We start from the raw sequence: 19,798 nt of genomic DNA, 5'->3' as shown, positions 1-19,798 counted from the left end.
GCAGCCGATTGGACGCCGTGGCTACGAACTGTCTTTACATGCCTTTTGAACTTGTACTTAGCTTATACATATTTATTTGTTAATACTACATGACTTTCTACTTTAATTCATTCACAATTACTATTTCAATAAACTTATGGGCTATCTTAACAATGTTTAGAATTTTACACATCTCGTTGTTTACATTTTCTTTGGACATTATACGGTACACTTCCCATCAGGAGGCATAAGCATGTTCTTTATCCCTTCCTTCTGAGGTAACGTAACGTTGGGTGGGATAAAGGGATGACTCATCACTTTTTCCCACACAACAAGATGAATTGCCAGGAATGAGGATTATTATCTGCTAGTGAAATGAGGTTAAGTTCTCTGATCAAGGGCGAGCAACAATCTAGGACCGTTCATGTACAAAAGGAGGTCTCTCTCTACTTCATTCGGAACAACAACAAAAAAAAAACTTGCTTGAATTTTCAGGGCTCTGATTCTTTCTTCGACTAACAGGCCGGACACTTGTGTACATTACATTCTGGAGCAGCATGGTGCACCTCAATAAGCAAGAGGTTCCCGATAGCCCTTTCCTAGAAGTTTGACTCGGATACACCTCCATATGTGTTCATGTTAGCGATCGACTAACTTTGTTGTTGGGAGCCAATGCAGCACCCATCAAAGATTTTTTCGGCAGAAAGAAATGTTGTGTGGGAATTAACTGAAGTGGAAGTGACCTTCCCTAACCTTACAATCGTTGCATTCCGAGAATTTCACTGAAATGTCCAAATCTAATTCTATTCATCTCCATTTACTCTCCGCGCCATTCATGACCACTATTGTGGTCTTTTTCTACCAGTGGTCGATTTTTCTCTTCCCGCAAAGAATTAAGAGCGAATCCACTAAGAGTGCATTACTCTTAACCCCTCCCCCCTCCCAGACCTCTCCTTCCCTTGTTTACATTTGGTCTAGTACAACTGTTCTAATTTTATCTCAGTTGTTACTGGGAGAGATTTTCGTTTGCTGACCTTCAGGCATCTTTCGCACCTTGAATTGACTCTTGGCCCACCTGCTATCTTGTGCTGTACATTTCAAGTCCCCATTTCTCATAAAAACAATGCCTCTACGATGCGGTAGGCTGATTATTTAGCAATACTGTAGTTCGCAAAGAGAGCAATGACCTTGATGCGTGAGGCATTTCAGGTGTGCAAGGACAGTTTGTAGAATGCGCACTGTCCGTATTATAGGATTCTCAAAATTCAGTTTGAATTCGTAGAAACGAGCTTTATAGTTCAACACTTAGTTAATACTCGAAGCCAGCAACACAATATTCAGATATTAAATGCTTCGTAACAGAACTTCTAAAAGTGGTATTATGGGATGATAATTGAGTCCATAATTATTGGGGTACTCGATTTCAGACTAATCTGCCATTTGCGCTTCCTGAAGGGCACACGTATGCAACTCAATGATTCTTTATAAGTGGGATTCGGCAATATTTTTCCCATTGTGAGCGCCTTCAAATACTTAAGATGCTTTGCTGTAACATACTTGATGTATTGATATCTAGTACCTGATCTAACATACTTGATATTTCCTTGACTAGGAAAATATGCATTAATTTTTGTAATTAATTAGTATTATCTCTGAACCTTTCGAATCAACTTGTAACGGTTTTTTAAGAAAAGCGTCAGTCGGAAAAATCCAATGAATAATCGGTTGAACATTCGACACAGTTCCTTCAAATAGGGCTGCAGCAGATCCTGTGCTTGTAACTAGTTTCAAAAATCTTTTGCTTATACATGGTTGCATGTATCTACTAGACGTAACCTTGGTACTTCCCATGCATTGTATATCAGTAATTGTTATGAGTGAAATCGCTTGGTATGTCCCATCCTTGATAGTGTCAGAATGGGAATCCCATTCATGGAAGATGGTAATCCTATAGTACTTTGTGTTAAAGATTAAATAATCTGGAACCCTCCCTGCTCTACAGACAAAAATAAACACTGATTTTTTTTTCTTCCCCCAAGGCACTTTAATCTACCAATAAGTGGGGTGGAAGTCTTAGATGGGATGCTAAATTCAAGAAATTTTGTTAAAATTATTTGAAGACGTTGATTTTGTTCCAACTCGTAACATTTTAGTTCCGATGTATCGGGGCATTCTTTGAATGTCAAGTGATACCATATCCACAACGATACACTCATGGAATGGCGCCACGATATCGTACCAGCATCACGCTATCTCTTATCAACATGGGTTTATTTGCACTATTTTTACGGTACACATGATAGTTTTTTTAGAAATAAGTTATCAGGACACAAAACACGTGAATTTGCTTAATTCACCAGATATTTCTGTGTCAGTGAGTTAAGCAAACTTTGTTAGGATTTAGCAATGGGTTCCAAGGATAACTTCCATATACAGACCTACATAAAATATCTATTTTTACTTCTAACAAATCTCCAAGTAAAAATTGTTACTCCCGACACAGATGCGAAACCCCTCGACACTTCTGCGCCTGGAAGAATCCATTCTGATAACAGGGTAATCATTGCGTTGCATGGGATGAGTGTTTATTATTATACGTCGGAAAGTTAGCTTTTTCTATTTGGAAATTTTAGTATTTAAAGTGGTAACTATTTTGCTTGTACAACAGTTGGAAAATTTTACGTACAAGGCACGTGAATTGGCGTGTTGGTGACGAATTGGTACATCGTCTTATTCCCTTCTCCCCCTTCAACATGAACTGACTGTTCTTCGCAATCTACCAGCCAGGGTTCTCGCATCTGTGGTCGGACAGTATCACTGGAAATAAAGCACTAATAAATCTGAAACCTTAATCGGCACTTCAGTTTTTGCAGTATTAATCAAAACTTTCGTCTACTAACAATCTCCAAATCATTTTAAATCGACTGAGTATTATACAGAACAAAATAAGGCAAGATTTACATCTTTTATATCTACACATCTACACAAAGTAGACTCACGTGTACTTTTTTTCTTTAATTTTAGTTTCGTGGTAATGCTATTTACGTTGATCAAACGATATTTATAAAGGCTCGATTCTAGTAGTTTTCAGACTTTTTTTTTTTTTTCAACCGCTTTCTGAGTTACAATTAACTTGGAAAATGGGCATTTTAGCACATCTTAATTAGAGGAAGAATAATAGCTTTTAATCGCATTCCCCCCTCCCCTAAACTGCAGAAGAATAGATCAGTTTCACGATATTTACATAGTAATACTAATTATAATTACGAACACCATATAGCGATAGTACTCTGCTATATTTTCATGTTATTAGTCTATATACCCTGCTAGAGAGTGCATTAATCTTCCAATGATGGAGAACAGGGTCCAATAAAGAAATTAGCTGATTTTCCAAAAAAAAAAAAAAAAGTTCAAGCTAAAACCATACTTCCTCCTCCTAAAAGGAAGTGGGTAATATTTTACATCACAAAGGATTTATTTTTTTTTTAATAAATAGCAATCTATTGCATAGATGTGTGTTAACTTGGTGTTTCTGGTTTCTATAAAACCAGAAACACCCTTCCATCGTTTAGAGCAGAGTTTTCCAAACTGTGTTCCGCGTGAAGTTTTCCTTGAATTTGTCATTTTAGTTTTCTAAGCATTTTTCATGAATAAATATTTTATAGTGGAAATATTCTGAGGAGAGTAATATTCGTGAATATGTCGAAAAGCTCAGACCCAGAACGCCTAATAAAACCTGTGTAGCAAATGTTAGTGACCAAGCGGCATATTTTTAAACATGGAAATATTCATGAATTATCGTTAATTTTCAAACATCGAAACCTTTCAACATTCGGGAAAGGGAATACCGCTGTTTATGACCCATCATAAAAATTGCCTGCAAGCGGATTATAACAATGGTGGCATATCCTCTGTTCACGAAACTGAAGGAAATGACTTCTGTGCAGCAAATGTTAATGACCAATCAGCAAGGAAGTATAAAGAAAATTTTTCCACTAAAATTGAAGATCAAGGGTAGTCTGTATCCGGTTCTCAAATCTAGTAATAATGAATACTATCTTCGCAAGTTCGTATTGTATGGGTGCAAGTTTCGAAACCATAGTGCCGTAATTTTTTTAAGTAATAGGCCTGCAGATTTAAATTTTAATATGAATAAGAGACAAGGGACTTTGTTTAATTTTGGTATTAAGAAATCTCTTATTGAAGGTGTTTGTGACGGAACAGATAGTGAGTCATCCACCTCAAGCCTACAAAGCGATCTCCAGGATGTACAAAAGGAGGGGAAAACTACCAGCACACAGGAGAAAAAGTCTGCATTCACCCGTAAGTACTTATAATAATATTATAAATTTTTGGTGATCAGAATGGGATATGTCAATGAAAATCAGCACAAATTAATTTAATGTTTAATTAATAATTGATCAATTTTAATTAATAATAAAAAATCAACAATTTAAACCTGTTGACATTACATTGAATTCGTTGTCCATTTCATCGTAGTCAGATGGTGGAGAAAGTAGCCTATCTTTCTTATGTCAGTACCTAACAGCACAAAAATTTCATCGATCTACGATTCTACACATCACTGTCACTAAATTAGAAACCTTTTATGCAGATGTCAGTAAACGTCACTTACGCAGCGTATATGCAAAATACTTTGTCATGTGTGTCACCATGTTCCAGGCAAACTACTTAATTATGTTGGTACAGTGTGAATTAGAATGGGAAAAAAAAAAAAAAAATTTGTTTTTTTTTTAAGCACCTACAATAACCGCTTTATCAAGCGGTTATTGTAGGTGCCCATCTGGATAGTCACGCTTTTGAAAACGGCACAGCTCAGTGGTTTCTCAAGTGAGATATCTCTGGCGTTTTAATCAGTGGAAAAATAGACCACATTGCTTGTCTAAGAAGCGTAACTGTGGTCCTAAGACATTCTATTGGGAACGCGATCGTCCGCGTCTGAGAAGGCTTGCACGAACAAACAGAACTTGCTATGTTTTAGCAAGTGATCGAAGCATTGAACGAAGGCTGTTCCTGATCCATATCTCACCGACCTATGCAGGGAATTGAAGAGGATCGGTATTAGTCGCATGCGTATATAACCGGAAAGTTCATCTACAGTGGTATGGGGAACGCCATGACTCCACACTGGAAGAGTGGAAAAGTCGTGGTTTTGATGAGTCACGGTACACCTTGGTTTTTACCGACGGTAAACAGAGTTTGGTAGAGCTCCATGAAGCAATGGATCCAGTTTGCCTTGTAAACACTACTCACATTTCTGGAGGTGGTCTCATGGTGTGAGGCATGTTCTGTTGGTACTGAACTTGTCTCCTAATATTGCTGGAAGGTCGGGTGTCCTTCAAGGAATATCTGAACGTTGTTGCTGATCATGTCCATCCTGCAATGTTGACTTTTTATTCAACAAGTGGCAGTTGTTTCATGGACAACAGTGCTACTTCCCATAGCGCAAGAATTGTTCAGCAGTGGTTCAGCGAGCATGGCAGTGGCTTCCACCACAAAATATTGGATCTCGCCTCCACTGAGAATGTATAGGATTTTTTAGAAAAACAGATTCGGGAGCAAAAGTCCTCTTCCGTCAAATCTGAGCCAGTTAAAGGACTGTCTGAACGTCTGTATGTTGTAGACGTAGATGCAATCCAGCACCTTGTGGAATTTATGCCAAACTGCATACGTACTTGTAATTCGAGCTAAAGGAGGTCCAGGACAGTATTAAATAGTTTCTAATTCAATGATCGGTATATGTGTAGAACAGTCGCACCCCTCTTGGTCTGCATGAAACGGTCTGGCTGTCCTGTAAATTTATTCTCCCGCAAGAATAAACTTGGCTTTGTATTGTAGTTGTTTATCTACAATAGAAAAACTTTTGTATTTGGTTTTTGAGTCGTGATTGTCCTTGCACTAGCATTTTTACGTCGATTCGAATGATTTTTGAGCTCCAGGACAAATTGGCCAAACGATGTAACGACTTGTTCTCCTCTAATGAACATTCTGCTGTTTTCGAACCAACTGAACCATTTATTCTTTCTTTTCCTCCTAATGAAAGAAACCATTAATTTCCTTAACTATTTTAGATGCGCAGCTATGCAATTTCTTCTGCAATTCCATAACAGGAAAAAACCTTTGTACTGTTGGCTAATAACAAGTAAAGATTCATTACTTATTAGCCAATAAAAATGCTCACAAATCGTAAATGTGGAGATGAATTTCATCGCCCAGTGTGACACCACTACTGGAGGACAGAAGGGGTATGAAAATCTCCGGAAATGGGTTTCGAATTTGTAACTTGACCAATGGGTCTGAAACTTTAAACCATACCAATCTCGGAAAGATCTTGAACAACATATTAATGTATTGGAAGTAGTAAATTATGTGGGAACTCTATTCTGGAGACAAAACCCAGTACCTCGGGATTCCAATAACAAGTAGGTGGTGGGCTCACAGTGGGAGACGAAATTCATTCAACCCCATAAAAATGAAACGCAAATCCGATCACATGACGACATTCGAACCTACAGATTAACCCTCGATTAACCCGGCTGACAAATTAGGTCAATATCGGCATTTATATCTCAAATTTTATGATTTCGAGATCATCGTTAGACGCATAATTTACGAAGTTTCAAACTAACAAACTGTCTGAAGGACATAAGCCATAAATCCCCTGACATCTTCAATGTTTATAACGCAAATGACGTCATTGTTGCAAAATGGGTTTCTGGCTATAGTAAATAAATTCAATTTTTGCTAGCTGATACGAAGCTAAAGTTTTCTGTGCATTGTTCTTGATTTTTAACGGTAAAGTTTAATACAAAGGCTTTTCCAGTTCAAAGGAAATCCGTAGCGGTATTTATTCGGGTCTGATTTCATGAATTTTTGAAATCAGACCAAACTCTTGCTTCATTTTATACGTTATTCATTTCCGCATTGCAAAGTCTGACAATTATGAAATAACGGATGTGTTACTTGGCTTAACCCTACACATTGCTGTGCAGGTGTTCGAAATCAAACGGTATAAGTTGGGTTTATTCTCATTCCCACACTGTTTGATGTCTAAGAGCGGACAAACTTTCTCCTTTTGACACGAGTGGCCTAGGTATGTATGTTTCCTTGGAAACTATGATATTCGTTGATATTTTATCCTCTTGTGCCATACAAACGTAATGCTAACATAATCCATCTCTTTCATCATTAAAAAAAAAAAAAAATCTTTCAGTGTTTGTTGCGAGAATAAATACATTCTTAGAAGGGAAAAACATGTAACGATCGCAAACGAACAAGGTGCGAAGTCCACCGGATTATCTTGAATGGCGAAATGGAGAAGTTCAGTAGTACCAAGGTTGCAGTCTGGTACGTAAGAGATGGTAGGTCACGATTCCAAGGTCATAGCCTGGCGGTCAAGTACACCGACGATTGCCATCCCCCCCCCCCTTTTGAAAGAAGAGGGAGGAGGGGATCATAACAATCCGCGTAGAAGGCTAATTAAATCACTTCAGGGTTTGAGTTTGCACACATCAGACGTAAGTACACGACTTTTAGTTCTCCGCTTCTGTCCTGCTTTTTTGCAAGTTTTTTTTTTTTTTCCGTTTTGAAATTACAAACTTTGTCACAATATCAGAGTTCCTTTTCTCAATTTTTGAAACGCGAGTGTTTTATTTTTCTGGAAAAAAAAAAAAAAAAAAATTAAGAAAAGCGATCCCTGTGCGTTCGAGTTATGAAACATATTCTTAGTAATGCCCGCCGAGGTAAACTCCGCATTCGATCAGTGTGGTGGCATATGCCTCTATGTACAAACGAATTTCTCAGTGTTATGTTTTTTTTTACATCGATTTTTTTTAATTCATTAAGAATCGTACTTAATGCAAGCAAAATTATACAGAACCACTTATGTTGAAATGTCTAAAGCGATGCGCTTTAGTGGGTTGGAATCCTTCGCAAGGAGATTCTGAGAAACGAAACAAATCTTTTATTTATTTATTTTATTTTTTATAGACGCATCTTAGAATATTTGCCCCGAGCTCAAATACTGGTTCATTGGTGTAGTGAGGATTTTATGTGCTCGGAACAATGGACGAATCCGCTTCCATAATAATAAAGTCGATCTCCTAGTGTAGCTCCGCTGGAGGGACTTCTTCCCTTTCTCCACACACACACACACACACACACACACACACACACACACACACACACACACACTATGTGTAGACCCTAACTATCAGTGTATTTTGAAATTTATTGTCATGCAACCTAATCTCTAAGCAAAGTGACCAACTTTGTAAAAATCTTTCCCCATCAATGGTTTCTGTTCATTTAATATTTCTAATTCGAATTTCCTAAGAAATTCTGTCCCCCCCCCCCACTCTGTAAGAGTGACATCTAAAGACAACCTTTAATGTCATCTGTCATTCTCTCATTTCTTATTGTCCCTACACTCTCCTTAATAAATAATGCCGAGGTGTGAATCATTAGAATATGGTAATCCGAGGCTGGATTAAATTCTTATTCAACTGTTTGATCTAATCCGTAAATTGGATCATGGTGACCCCATCGGTTTCGTCTCGCTTAAACCCGGCTCTGAAGTTTTCTAACCCATGCAAAGAACAAGAAAGCCAAGTCTTTCGCAATAATGAAAGAAATACTTGAATTATTGTGACGAAGTATTTTAAGCGAGAATTTCTTTGTGAATAAAATAAAACATTAATTGTTTGCCCTCTGGGATAAGTCTTCATCGAAACTTTAACCACAAATCCTTCCCAACAGTTTAAAGTCAGATCTACTGCATAAAGTTGAGAAACTGGATCCGATCTTAGAAATCCTTAAATCCGAAATTCTTAGAAATCCTTTTAGATAGCACCAAAAATGATTTAGTATATATTATTATTCCCCTACCAGCAGAAGTTAGAGACTGATTATTTAAAACCACTGAAGCTATTTTTTTCCTACCCATGAAAGGTTTTTGTAAATGTATAGTACATTCGTAACGTGAGTGGGCTGAAGATTTTGTTTTTATTTTTTACATAGTCCCTAAGTCTTACTCTAGGAACCAAAGTTTATTCTTTTCAGGCGTCCAAAAAGAATAGCGGTTGTCTCACACCGGGCGATGAAATTCATCTTCCCTAAAGACAACCGCAAACATCCATGCCCACGGCAGAATTCGAACCCTTAGCCTATTCGTTGAATAGTTGAACAACTCGACTGACCAAGTAGCAACACGGGTGAACAAGCGAAGTTTGAAGCAACCAAAAAGTAGACTTCAAATACCGTTTTTCTTTTTGACACTATGATGGTGAAAATGTCTTGATCTTCAAGGATGAGACTTTTGCCTGTTCCGGCTTTCCACATTTTAATAGTCTCTAATTATTAAAATCTCTAATTTTAAGAATCTGAGATATATATAGAATAAAGTTGGAGATAAGCTACATCTATCAGACACCCTGATTTATTTCAATCTCTTCTGTTAATTTATTACCTAACTATCTTTATATAAAGTTTGTATAGCTTGTACCAAATGTAATGGATATCCTAGTTTTTTAATTATATTCCATAGTTTTTCTGTGTATTTTATCAAAAGCTTTCTAGTAATCTATAAAGGCCGTATGAATCTATAAATTAAATTCTGATCTTTTTTCAATAATTTGTTTTAGCAAATGATTGTCTATACGTGATCTTTCAAGCCTGAAACCGTTTTTGTTCTTCTGAGAGTAATTGCAATATTTCTGTCTTTTATTCAGAATTTTACTGTAAATTTTGTAACCGGTATTCGATAGCCTTATTCATCTGTAATTTCCGCAATCACCTCCGTCTCCTTTCTTAAATGTAGTTATACCCTTAGCTTTTAATCAATCTGATGGAACCTCATTTCCTCCAACAGTTATTTATTAATTTTAAGAATCCGATGTAAATATTCTCCGCCATATTTCTAAAGCTCTGGATCTATGCCATCTAATCCGGTTGATTTTCTATTTTTCTGATACTTTTTTTTCATTCCTTTTAGTTCTTGTAATTTTATTGGTTCTATATTATTGCTGATTTCTTTTATTAAATTTGGGTCTTATCATAAATTATGTTCTAACCATTGTTTCTCTTGCTTATTTGTGCTGTATCTCTTTCTTCGTTGATTAATTTCGTTAATATTATTTAGGATGTCTTCTATTTTGTTATCAAATCTGTCAAGAATCTTGGTGAGGTTTTAGCTATATTTCCTCTTAATATGGGAATTTTTCCATATTAAGAAGAAATGGTGTTATTTCCATAGAAATAATACCCATATTTTTTCTATTTCCTTTTTTGTATGTTTTTGAAGGAAGTTTTATAATAATTGTAAATGCATCAGTACACTTACACTGAAATGTTTTTCTTAAATTGTCAATTTATCATTTTTATTGCAATGCCATTTGATATCTGACGAAATTCATTTGTGGAATTTTCTTTCCAAACTTCGTGCCGCGCACGCTTCCAACGACAAACTTCGCGGTAGCAAAAGATCCAATAAGGAATGATCACTAGATGGCGCTTCATGACATGGGCAAGTAATGACGTCGTGCACAAGTACACTTCACGCAAGTTTTAATATATCGAAGAAATTATTTATAGCAGCACATTCGACTGCTTCCCATCACGAGAGAGAGAAATTTTTTTAAAAAAAATAAAATTTAAAAACAAGGTGGTGTCGTAAGACAATGAATGTGTATACAAACCTTGTGTAGCCATCCTTTGAGACCCCTCTTCCCCACTCCCCGAAGCTAATCCGTGCACGTGAGTTGCCGGTTAAGACGAGTACCTGTGGAGTCATCAGCGTGTCATTTTTTTCCCCTTCTTTCTTTCCGTGGCAGTAGCCCTTGACTTAAGTGCACAAGTGTCAGTTGCCCTTTGCATCTCGGCGTCATCAGAATCACTTTTACACACAGGTAAGTGGTTTTTGCATTTAATTAATGAAAGAAATGCGACGTCCTTATGATAAGGAATAGCACTTTATTTTTATCTCTGTCTTTAAGCCTCGCTGCATTCAGACTAAACACAAGCCGGAATCCTTGACCTCTGCGAAATATAAGTATCGATGTAGGACAGTCAGCTTCCTTAATGAAGTAGGTCAATTGTTGGCTATCATGGCGAACTTTCAGGTTTCAATGCAAAAGAAAATTTTAAAAATCTGATTAATGTCGACTTTTCAAAACATTTTATGCACTGTGAGCAATTTTATTTTGAAATTTAAACCCGCGGCTTTAAATACATTAACCATCCAATGAGGTTGATTTTTACATGAGCGGGCCGTTTTTTAAATGAAACTCAGTTTATTGACTCTTTAAAAGTAGGCCTTTTGTCATTCTTATAGCCATCAGATCCGCCTTGACTTGCCAAAATGATGGTTACATGTCACGCTATGCAATTTCTCACTTAATTAATTTTCCGTTTCAAATAGTACGTAATACTTAAAACTAGTGTCAATCTAAATTTTATTTAGATTTCTAAATAACCATGTTAAAGTAATAGGCTTTTAAAAAATCTTTTTATTTATTTTTATAGATTGGCCTGACCACAAAATCTTCGCCTCCAGAACCATGAGTACCTGGGGAACGAAACTCAAACTTGGAGTCGTTAAAGTATTGCTGTTTGCTTATGATCTGATCACTTTCCCCCTGTATTTCATCATCCAGAGGCCGTGGCGAGTATGGAGGAAATATTCTGTCGTTTGGGTAAGTGTAACCTAAGCTGTTTTTTAAAAATCATCTATCATTCTGTTAAATCAGAAATGTACCATTCAGGAAAATCTCTTTCCACACAAATATGTAGAAACAAAAGGCAACAGATTTTGAATGGCAATTGTAAACAAGTGCGGATATTCCCTCTGGATATGTATCCAAAATTAGACCAAACTTTTCTTCTTAAACTGAGATCAGACATTAATCCTTGGTCAATTGCAATAGTGTCTTATCGTCCGTTGGTGATTAAATTTTGTTTTTTCGCAGTTATATGGATCGAGTCGCAGTGTTGCCAGTTTAAATTTAAGCTTAAATTATTTTTTAAGAACAAAAAATAATTATTTTAACAAGTTTCAAAAATTTTGAGAACTAAAAAAACGTTCTATAAATTTTCCGCTGCCCCCGGTTAAGAATCACTGGGTTATACGATTTCGGAGGGTTCCCACCCCGTTAAGTACTTTACCTTTAATAGAGGTGCACGTTAAAAATCAAGTAAGCGACGACATCTTGTCATTAGTTTATCAAATGTTTTTGCGCACATGATTGAACGAAAATATTCATGCCATTTAATAGTAAAAATTGCATAAAAAAAACTAAACTCTTGTGGTCGGGTTTTTTTTGTTTCTTAAACCACAAGTACGATAAATAAAAGTTCATAAAAATCACTTAAAATAATGAGACCTTTCTTTAAGCTACTTGTAATTGAACTTTGACATTTTTTCCCCACTTCTGAATAGGAATTCTTCCAATATTATTTAAGACTCCATACATAAAATAGCTTCCCAAAAATAAAAAATATATCCAGGACCCTAAATGAGGCATTTGTTTTAACTAATTGTGGGATAATACTATTATAAATTATTAAACACCAACTTTATAACAAGTGAAAACAAGGAAGTGATTGGAAGACCACCCTTCAGTGCACATCGCCAATTTCACAAGGCCAGATGTAAATTGGTTTCCTTCACGATGGTATTGTCGAAATGAATTAAACAGTATTTAAATTTGAATGCGTTCTGAATTATTCTTTCTTCACATGATCGAAATAATAAATCACAATCAGTGAGACGACATAATTGGATACTAATTCAATGCAACAATAGTCCCAATTATTTCAAGGAAAGTTTTCTTAATAGAAGGATGGAATTAGTGAATTAAAATGATCCTCCCGTGTTTATTCTTTCCTGCTCCTTCGAAATGCAAAACAAATTAGTTGCACCTCGATCAACATGGAACAAAATAAATCGACATCAACTGAACGATGGGAGGGGTGGGGGGGGTCTCATCCAATCGAATCTCTTGGAAAAGTTGAATGCTGCCATTTTTCATTCTCATGGATTCTGTTATCAGGGGCTGGCACAGAAAAAGCAATTATCTAGACTTCCATTTATCTTGAAGAGCATTACATGAAGACATCTTCAAGGTCAAGAACAAATTCATGCATGATTGCAGCCTTCAAGACTAATAACTGTCCACGGGTTTTTGCAATGGCTGATGCGTGACTGACTTCGTCTTCGATTTCATCAGTCCGTAAATTTTATCTTTATAATTGGTCATTATTCACAATGGAATAAGATAAGGCAGATTTATATATAAGCAAATAAAACCACTTTTTATATTTACACCCTCTGTCCAAAAAGAAACCGAACTTTTCGAAAATAGAAGCTAGTGGCGCCACCTGTTTTATCTCTTTTGTTGTCGAAAGCTGCAACTTTCATTAGTGTTGTGTCAAACTGTTTGACATTTGTTTCATTAGAAGCCGAGTTACAGTGCCAAGAGTGACTGTTTTGACGAACGGTCGGTCTTCACGATATTTATGCCGTTCGCGACGAATTCTCTCTATCACTCGCTTCAAAACTTCGAGATAAAACTCACCATTGACCGTTTGGCCAGGCGGAACGAATTCTTTGTGGATAATGCCCTTGGAATCGTAGAAACAAATCAGCATTGTCTTTACTTTTTGAATTCTCCAAGCGACTTTTTTTTCGGATGCCCCTCTTCTGGTGGTCTCCACTCGGCACTCTGGAGCTTTGTTTCGGGCTCATACTCAAAACATCGGGTTCGTCACCAGTAACGATCGTTTCAAGGAAGTTTGAGTCCTTACGAGCGGTTTTAATGAGGTCCTTTCAGTACTCAATTCGATGCATTTTTTGGTCGTCGGTCAACTTGTGGGGAACAAATCGCGAATTCAATTTACGAAGTCCAAACTCGGTCAAAATGTGCACAGTTGATTTTGGAATCCCCAGTTCATCTTCAATCAATCGCACAACGATTTCGGGTTTTCTTGGATGAAATCACGCACTTTTTTTTTTTTTTGAATGTTAACTTCGCTCAGTCCAGTTTTTGGACGGCCCGGCTTTTCATTGTCCTCAAGCCTCTCACGTCCACTTTGAATTCACTTCAACCACTCGTAAACTTGAGTATGGGATAGGCATTCATCAACGTATGCTTTTTGAAGCATCTGATGCGTTTCGGTAAAACTTTTACCATGTTTAACGCAAGTGAATCGCAGCTCTCTGTTTGGAACTCATTTTCCGACTGTTCGTCAAAACACGCTGTCACTATTGGTACTATAACTCGGCTTCTAATGAAACAAATGTAATAAACAGTTGAAACAACACTAATGAAGGTTGCCGCTTTCGACAACAAAAAGATAGAGCAGGTGGCGCCACTAGTTTCTTGTATTTTTCGAAAAATACGGTTTCTTTTTGGACAGAGGGTGTACATACTCCATTCTGAAAACGAACAAGAGAAAGGTTGAGAATTGCATGTGATCTTAACAAGCCCAAATAAATGTAAATAGGATTCCTTCTGTATGGTATTGTCGAAATGAATGATGGATTGTAAGGACTGGCTTGTGCTTCCCAAGTAGAAGAATTTTCGAAATTTTTCCTTGTTGGTCTGGACCTTCTTAAATAGGTGAAGGTCTAATGCGAGCTTCAAATGTTAACTTATAAATATAGGTTAACCTTGTAATCGTGTCACCCAGTGAAGGAAATGTTCACCTGTCTACAAAAGCTTCTGTTGACTTTTCTTTTTCGTCTCGAAAGATAGCAGAAGGGCCTTGCTACTTTTTCTATCATGATTCAGTTGTAGTCTGATTTAGTGTTTAATTGTGAATTTCTTTTTTTCAATTAAGCTGTCAGCTGGTACTCATCGTAGTACAAAGACTAAATATTTTGATTTAAAAAGGAATTATTAGCAAGGGAGTACCGTTTGTTCCACTAACACTAATTTGAAACAGGGAGTGTCAGGAAAATGCCAAGCAACAAAGAACGTATTCGCACTTAATGTATTTTTATTTGAACTTCAAAAACACATCAGTTTCTGAAAGGTTGCAAAACTCATCGCAATGGACCGCAACAAATTTTGCAAAAATATTTTTTTTCTGTCTCTCTCTAGGCCAAACCCATTAGGGAAGGTGATCCCTACAGTCCCATTGTGAGAGTGATGGAAAGCGAAGGCGACATTTTGGATGACGTGTCTACAATGGATGAGATGTTCCGTAAGGGGGTTTCCTTGCATTTGAAGAAGCCTTGCTTTGGATACAGACAAGTGCTTGGGGAGGAAGAACACGTACAGAAAGATGGCAAAGTGCTAAAAAAGGTAAGTGCCAAATAAGTGCTTCTTTTAATGAGTAATAATAAAAACCAACTTTCCTTGATTAGAAAAGTGGACCTTTTAATAGAACAAGCCAGGTGGTAGTAAAAATACCCTACGTCTAGCAAATGTATAATTAAATATTTTGAAAGCACATAAATACTGGAAGTAAAGGCAATTCGCCCATCTCAAAGTCTCCTTAATAATAAGGAAAGTAATTTTCAGAAGTCTTTTCCTTTTAGGATACTTTTTTGTTTATGAAAGTATCCTAAAAGGAAAACTTGTTTAACCTGTGTATTACGTAAATTTACTACTTATATAGTGTTCACCAGTGTGTCATTGCAGTTTAGAAAAAAAGATAGCGATCTCAGAGATCAAAGGGGATCGAGCTGGGTTCTTCCATAACAGAATACTATACGTTTTGATTGCTTACCATCCATAGTGGCTTCATTCCACAAAATAACAGGCCAAAAAGAACTGACAGTGGCGTGTTTTAATGGCAAGTGCAAAGCCCCGTGCTTCTATTGTTGGGCTTCTCAGAAAATTTAGTTTGTGCAGGCTTGGAAGAAGAGAGAAATGCTGAATGGGACCAATCATCAATTATATACTGCTGCAATGGAATTTCGTTTAAATTGTGGCACTGCATATGATGCGGACCTGACTCCCTATGAGAAGAACATATCGCTAATCGACACCCGAAAAATGAAATAAACTAACAGGTCGTAAATAATTTCTATACAGCACTCAATTTTCATTACAATAAGACTTTAGCGTACTGGAGTAGAGCCGAAACCCAGATATAATCATCTGTGGATGCTTTGAAGGACCACTTTTTCGAGCAAATTAATAAATGCATAAAAGCAAAGCTTTTCTATTTAACATTTGTGAGCAACGATAAGCCTAATTGTGCAGCACTCAGTGAGTATAGCGTACGAAATCTGTATGAGAGCTTCTTTGGGAATTTTTATAGTAGAGGATATGACATGAAATGTAGACTCTGAGATCGTGAGTATCTAATGAATATTAATGCAGTCGTAAAGTGTACCGTGATCAAGCAGATCAATGCAATTAAAAACCTGTTTGGGAAGCAATGAAAACTTGGCTTACGCCCACAGTAAACACCTGTAATGCGGAATGACATCTTGAGACCCATAGTCCATGTGTGTCAACAATCGCATTAAATTCCGGAGGTTTTCACCAGGGGGGGGGGGAAGTGTACGGAAGCCGTTGTTAGAAGTGTAAGGGATATGTTAAGTCTTTTGATTTAAATGCTGTAACTATTATACCTAAGTGGTGGGCCTCAGAAGGCCTATTCCACAGAAATGTTCGGCTCCAAAAACAGCGTTCCTTCACGTTAAGTGTTCACACAGTGCCAATGACATTGCGCCCAGGACAATCTCCATAACCTTTGTGTCCGCTTTATTTCTTGATGTATCTGCATCTGATTATACGGCTGTCCAACGATAAGAAAGTCGTATCCAGATGCATTTCCAAACGATAACGCGTTGGAAATGGGGTCGAATGAATTTTTGCGCTTCTTAATCACAGAAGCGATATCTAGTTGAGAAAAAAATCATTGTGAATGAAGCATTATCTTCATATTCGTACTCTTCAAAACGAAGAATATAATCATGTTATCTGCTTCGTTCTGACATTCTTAGGTTGCTCTTTCACTTCGGCTTAACTTTTGACCAACTAGCCATACCTCAAATATTAAATCTTATTCTATTTAATGGAGCTTTTTAATTCACTCATTTCGAAGTGGCCCAGTTGTAGAAGTTACCCTACTGCATATAGGAAAGTTAACTAGGGATTTGGGAGGATAAAAAGGCTCAGAAGTAAGCTCTCGGACGTATTTCGTAGTTTTATCGATGTTACGATAATTCCAGGGGGGAAGACATTATGCATCCATCTTGACAAATCTGCGGACACAAACTTTTAATTCCAGTAATTACTATGTAAAATTTCATGGGTTGCATTTGACCTATTAATATTTTGCAATGAGACGCTGAATTTGGCCAGACTGTGGAGAGAATGTGTTTTTTCCCCCTCCCTTGGGGGGAGAAATCAAGTTTAAGAATTTTTCACAAGCTGAAAAGGCTACAAGCTTCTCAGATGCTTCTTGGCCTAAGAACTCGCAACGTTGTTTGGGTAATTAAGAAACGGCTTCAAGATAACTGAAAAGGACATAATTTTTGTCAGGGCAGTTTAATGGTCCTGATTTAAAAAAAAAAAAAATTGATTGAGCCATAACTGGCTTGCCCGGGAGGTGTAGCGAAATACTGAAATCCGTACGCATGCGTACAGGTCAGTCGAATTTAGCAGTTACTGTTTTTTAAAACCAACTTCACAAGATCTCCCAACTCTAGAAATCCTAAGTCAACTGGTGTATAGAGAAAGCAATTTATCACTTACGTGTAGATGCTGTTATTTCAAAGCAACTTAAACTTTTTGTAGAAATTATTTCTAAATTTTCGGATATCAGTTGTACGTATTCTGTAATTTTTAATGCAGACCACTCGGCAGTTAACTGCTCACTAATTAAGTGGGATCTCTTTCAGCTAAGGCTCTCTGAGTATCGGTGGTTGACGTATGAAGAAGTGGATAGAAGAGTAGAAATGATTAGCAGAGGGATGCTGGCAATGGGTTTGCAGCCTCGACATCAGATTGTAATCTTTGCAGAAACTCGTTTAGAATGGATCCTCGTGGCTCAGGCTTGCTTCAGGATAAACATACCAGGTGGGTCTTCTTGGCTTATCGATCTTCTATTGTGTAGTTATTTTGACTGTTTTCCCATCTCTCTGATAAATGTTTGGTAGGCTAATTCATAATTCTTTCTTTCAGTTGTCACCTTATATGCAACATTGGGAGAGGATGGAGTTGTCCACGGTATCAACGAAACAGACGTAACTCATATTTTCACATCCCAAGAATTGTTACCTAAACTAAAGGTAAGTTTCGTATCTGATAAGGTTGTATATGTATGGAGATTCATATCTCGATATGAAAGACTTTGATTCAAATTCCGTCAGATAATCATTTAATATCTGTGCCTTTTTTTTACAAGTAAAGTCTAAGAGGGAAAGTGCTTCTCCTCCCAATTGAATTAATTTGCATGTGTCACAACACGTAACTGCGTTACTAAGGCAAGGTTCATACGATACTAGCACAATGATGAAATTCCCAGAATCTTGTTACTGAGTTTAATTACATCGGCTAACGTACACTTGTCGTCGAATTCGAGAACCGGCTGGATTGTTCTCGAAGTTATTTAAAACTCGTGTGCATTTAAACAAAATATGCACTTGAGTGTACCGATGGGTAGATTTTAATGTAACATTATGTAGATAGTCTCATTATTCGAAGCTTTGTTTTTGTATCAAAATTTCATTGTCCTAAAACCATTGTGTATAGTTGATTTGCATCACACCGCCAAGTTTATAACTTTAAAACTGCGGGATTCTTCGATTTTTTTTTTTCGAACATCAAAATGTGTCTCACATTTTGATCGAATATTTTCAGTAGTGCAGTGTTCCTACAATGAATCTCAGACTTCTTGCAAGCGAATTATTATTCACGAGACTATCGGTTTTTACATATTAGCTATGGGAAGATTTACTACATTCACCTTCATACACGCCTCATGATGAGGTCATAGCTGGTCTTGCTATTCACAGAATTTCGGTTGCTATTACAGTAGTTGGAAAAGTAAGAACTGCATCTACATATTTGAGATTGCTCTTGGGTGCAGTTTTCTTTATTTTCCCTGATCACCTAAGAGGATTTTTTCACTGTGTGAAATGGTGCTAATAATTAGCAGTCTTCTCCCCCCTTTTTTTTTTTTTTTAACTAGCATATCGGACAAACCTACGTACCAGCTTTATGATCAAGATTTTAGTTTATTATCCAGTGAATAATCGCGGTCACGTGCCACTAGTTATGCTAGCATTGTGTGAACTGGGCCGAAAAATTACTGCAACAGTATAAGAAGAAACAGGATAGCCTTGCGTAAATGAAGGTTGTCTTCTAAATTGACGTAAATGTAATTGAAATAAATAGGCTACCCACTTTAATCTATTTTAGTAATACGGAACAAGAAAAGCCATTATTATTTTTTTAAATGTAACTTGTTATTACTAGTATATCAGACGAGGAGGAAATTTTACTATTGTAAATAAAATTTTCATAAATAGCATTTTATACAATGACTAAAATGAGCTTTTAAAGAATTGCAGCCTTATCTTTATAAAAAGGCTTGAATCCCACTGCATGCATGGATGTGTTTAGGTGCAAGATGGATTTCCGGCTGCAATATTTGGTCTCTGTAGACACCTACATTGCAATTCACCGTGCAATCACGAGCTGGATTGTTCTGACACACGTCCTTTCATTTCTCTACTAAACAAAATCATTTATTTATCAACGAATTGATAAAGGACGTTGTCAGGGTACTCATTCATTCCTTGCATGCATCATTTCACTGCTCTTGGGAATAAATGCGT

General features: G+C 36.9%; 1 protein-coding gene across 3 annotated transcripts in view; it reads left to right on the top strand.

Moving 5' to 3' along the window:
• Nucleotides 1–19,798, top strand: part of LOC150093515 (fatty acid CoA ligase Acsl3-like) — a 50,638-nt gene that overhangs the window by 9,792 nt on the left and 21,048 nt on the right. The window contains exons 1-5 of one of the 3 annotated variants that reach the window (XM_090413448.1): nt 7,416–7,517; nt 11,521–11,690; nt 15,099–15,302; nt 17,858–18,035; nt 18,141–18,247. In XM_090413448.1, the coding sequence (XP_090269574.1) occupies nt 11,556–11,690; nt 15,099–15,302; nt 17,858–18,035; nt 18,141–18,247 (624 nt within the window). In that variant the 5' untranslated portion in view covers nt 7,416–7,517; nt 11,521–11,555. Of the gene's footprint in view, nt 1–7,415; nt 7,518–10,656; nt 10,905–11,520; nt 11,691–15,098; nt 15,303–17,857; nt 18,036–18,140; nt 18,248–19,798 lie in introns of those variants that run through there. The other 2 variants (XM_090413447.1, XM_090413446.1) reach the window with 2 other exon arrangements.

The sequence above is a fragment of the Typopeltis vanoorti genome, chromosome 24, assembly GCF_054136105.1.
Source record: "Typopeltis vanoorti isolate ZY-2024b chromosome 24, IOZ_Tvanoo_1.0, whole genome shotgun sequence".
NCBI lineage: Eukaryota > Metazoa > Arthropoda > Arachnida > Uropygi > Thelyphonidae > Typopeltis > Typopeltis vanoorti.
This window is presented reverse-complemented; position numbering and strand designations above follow the sequence as displayed.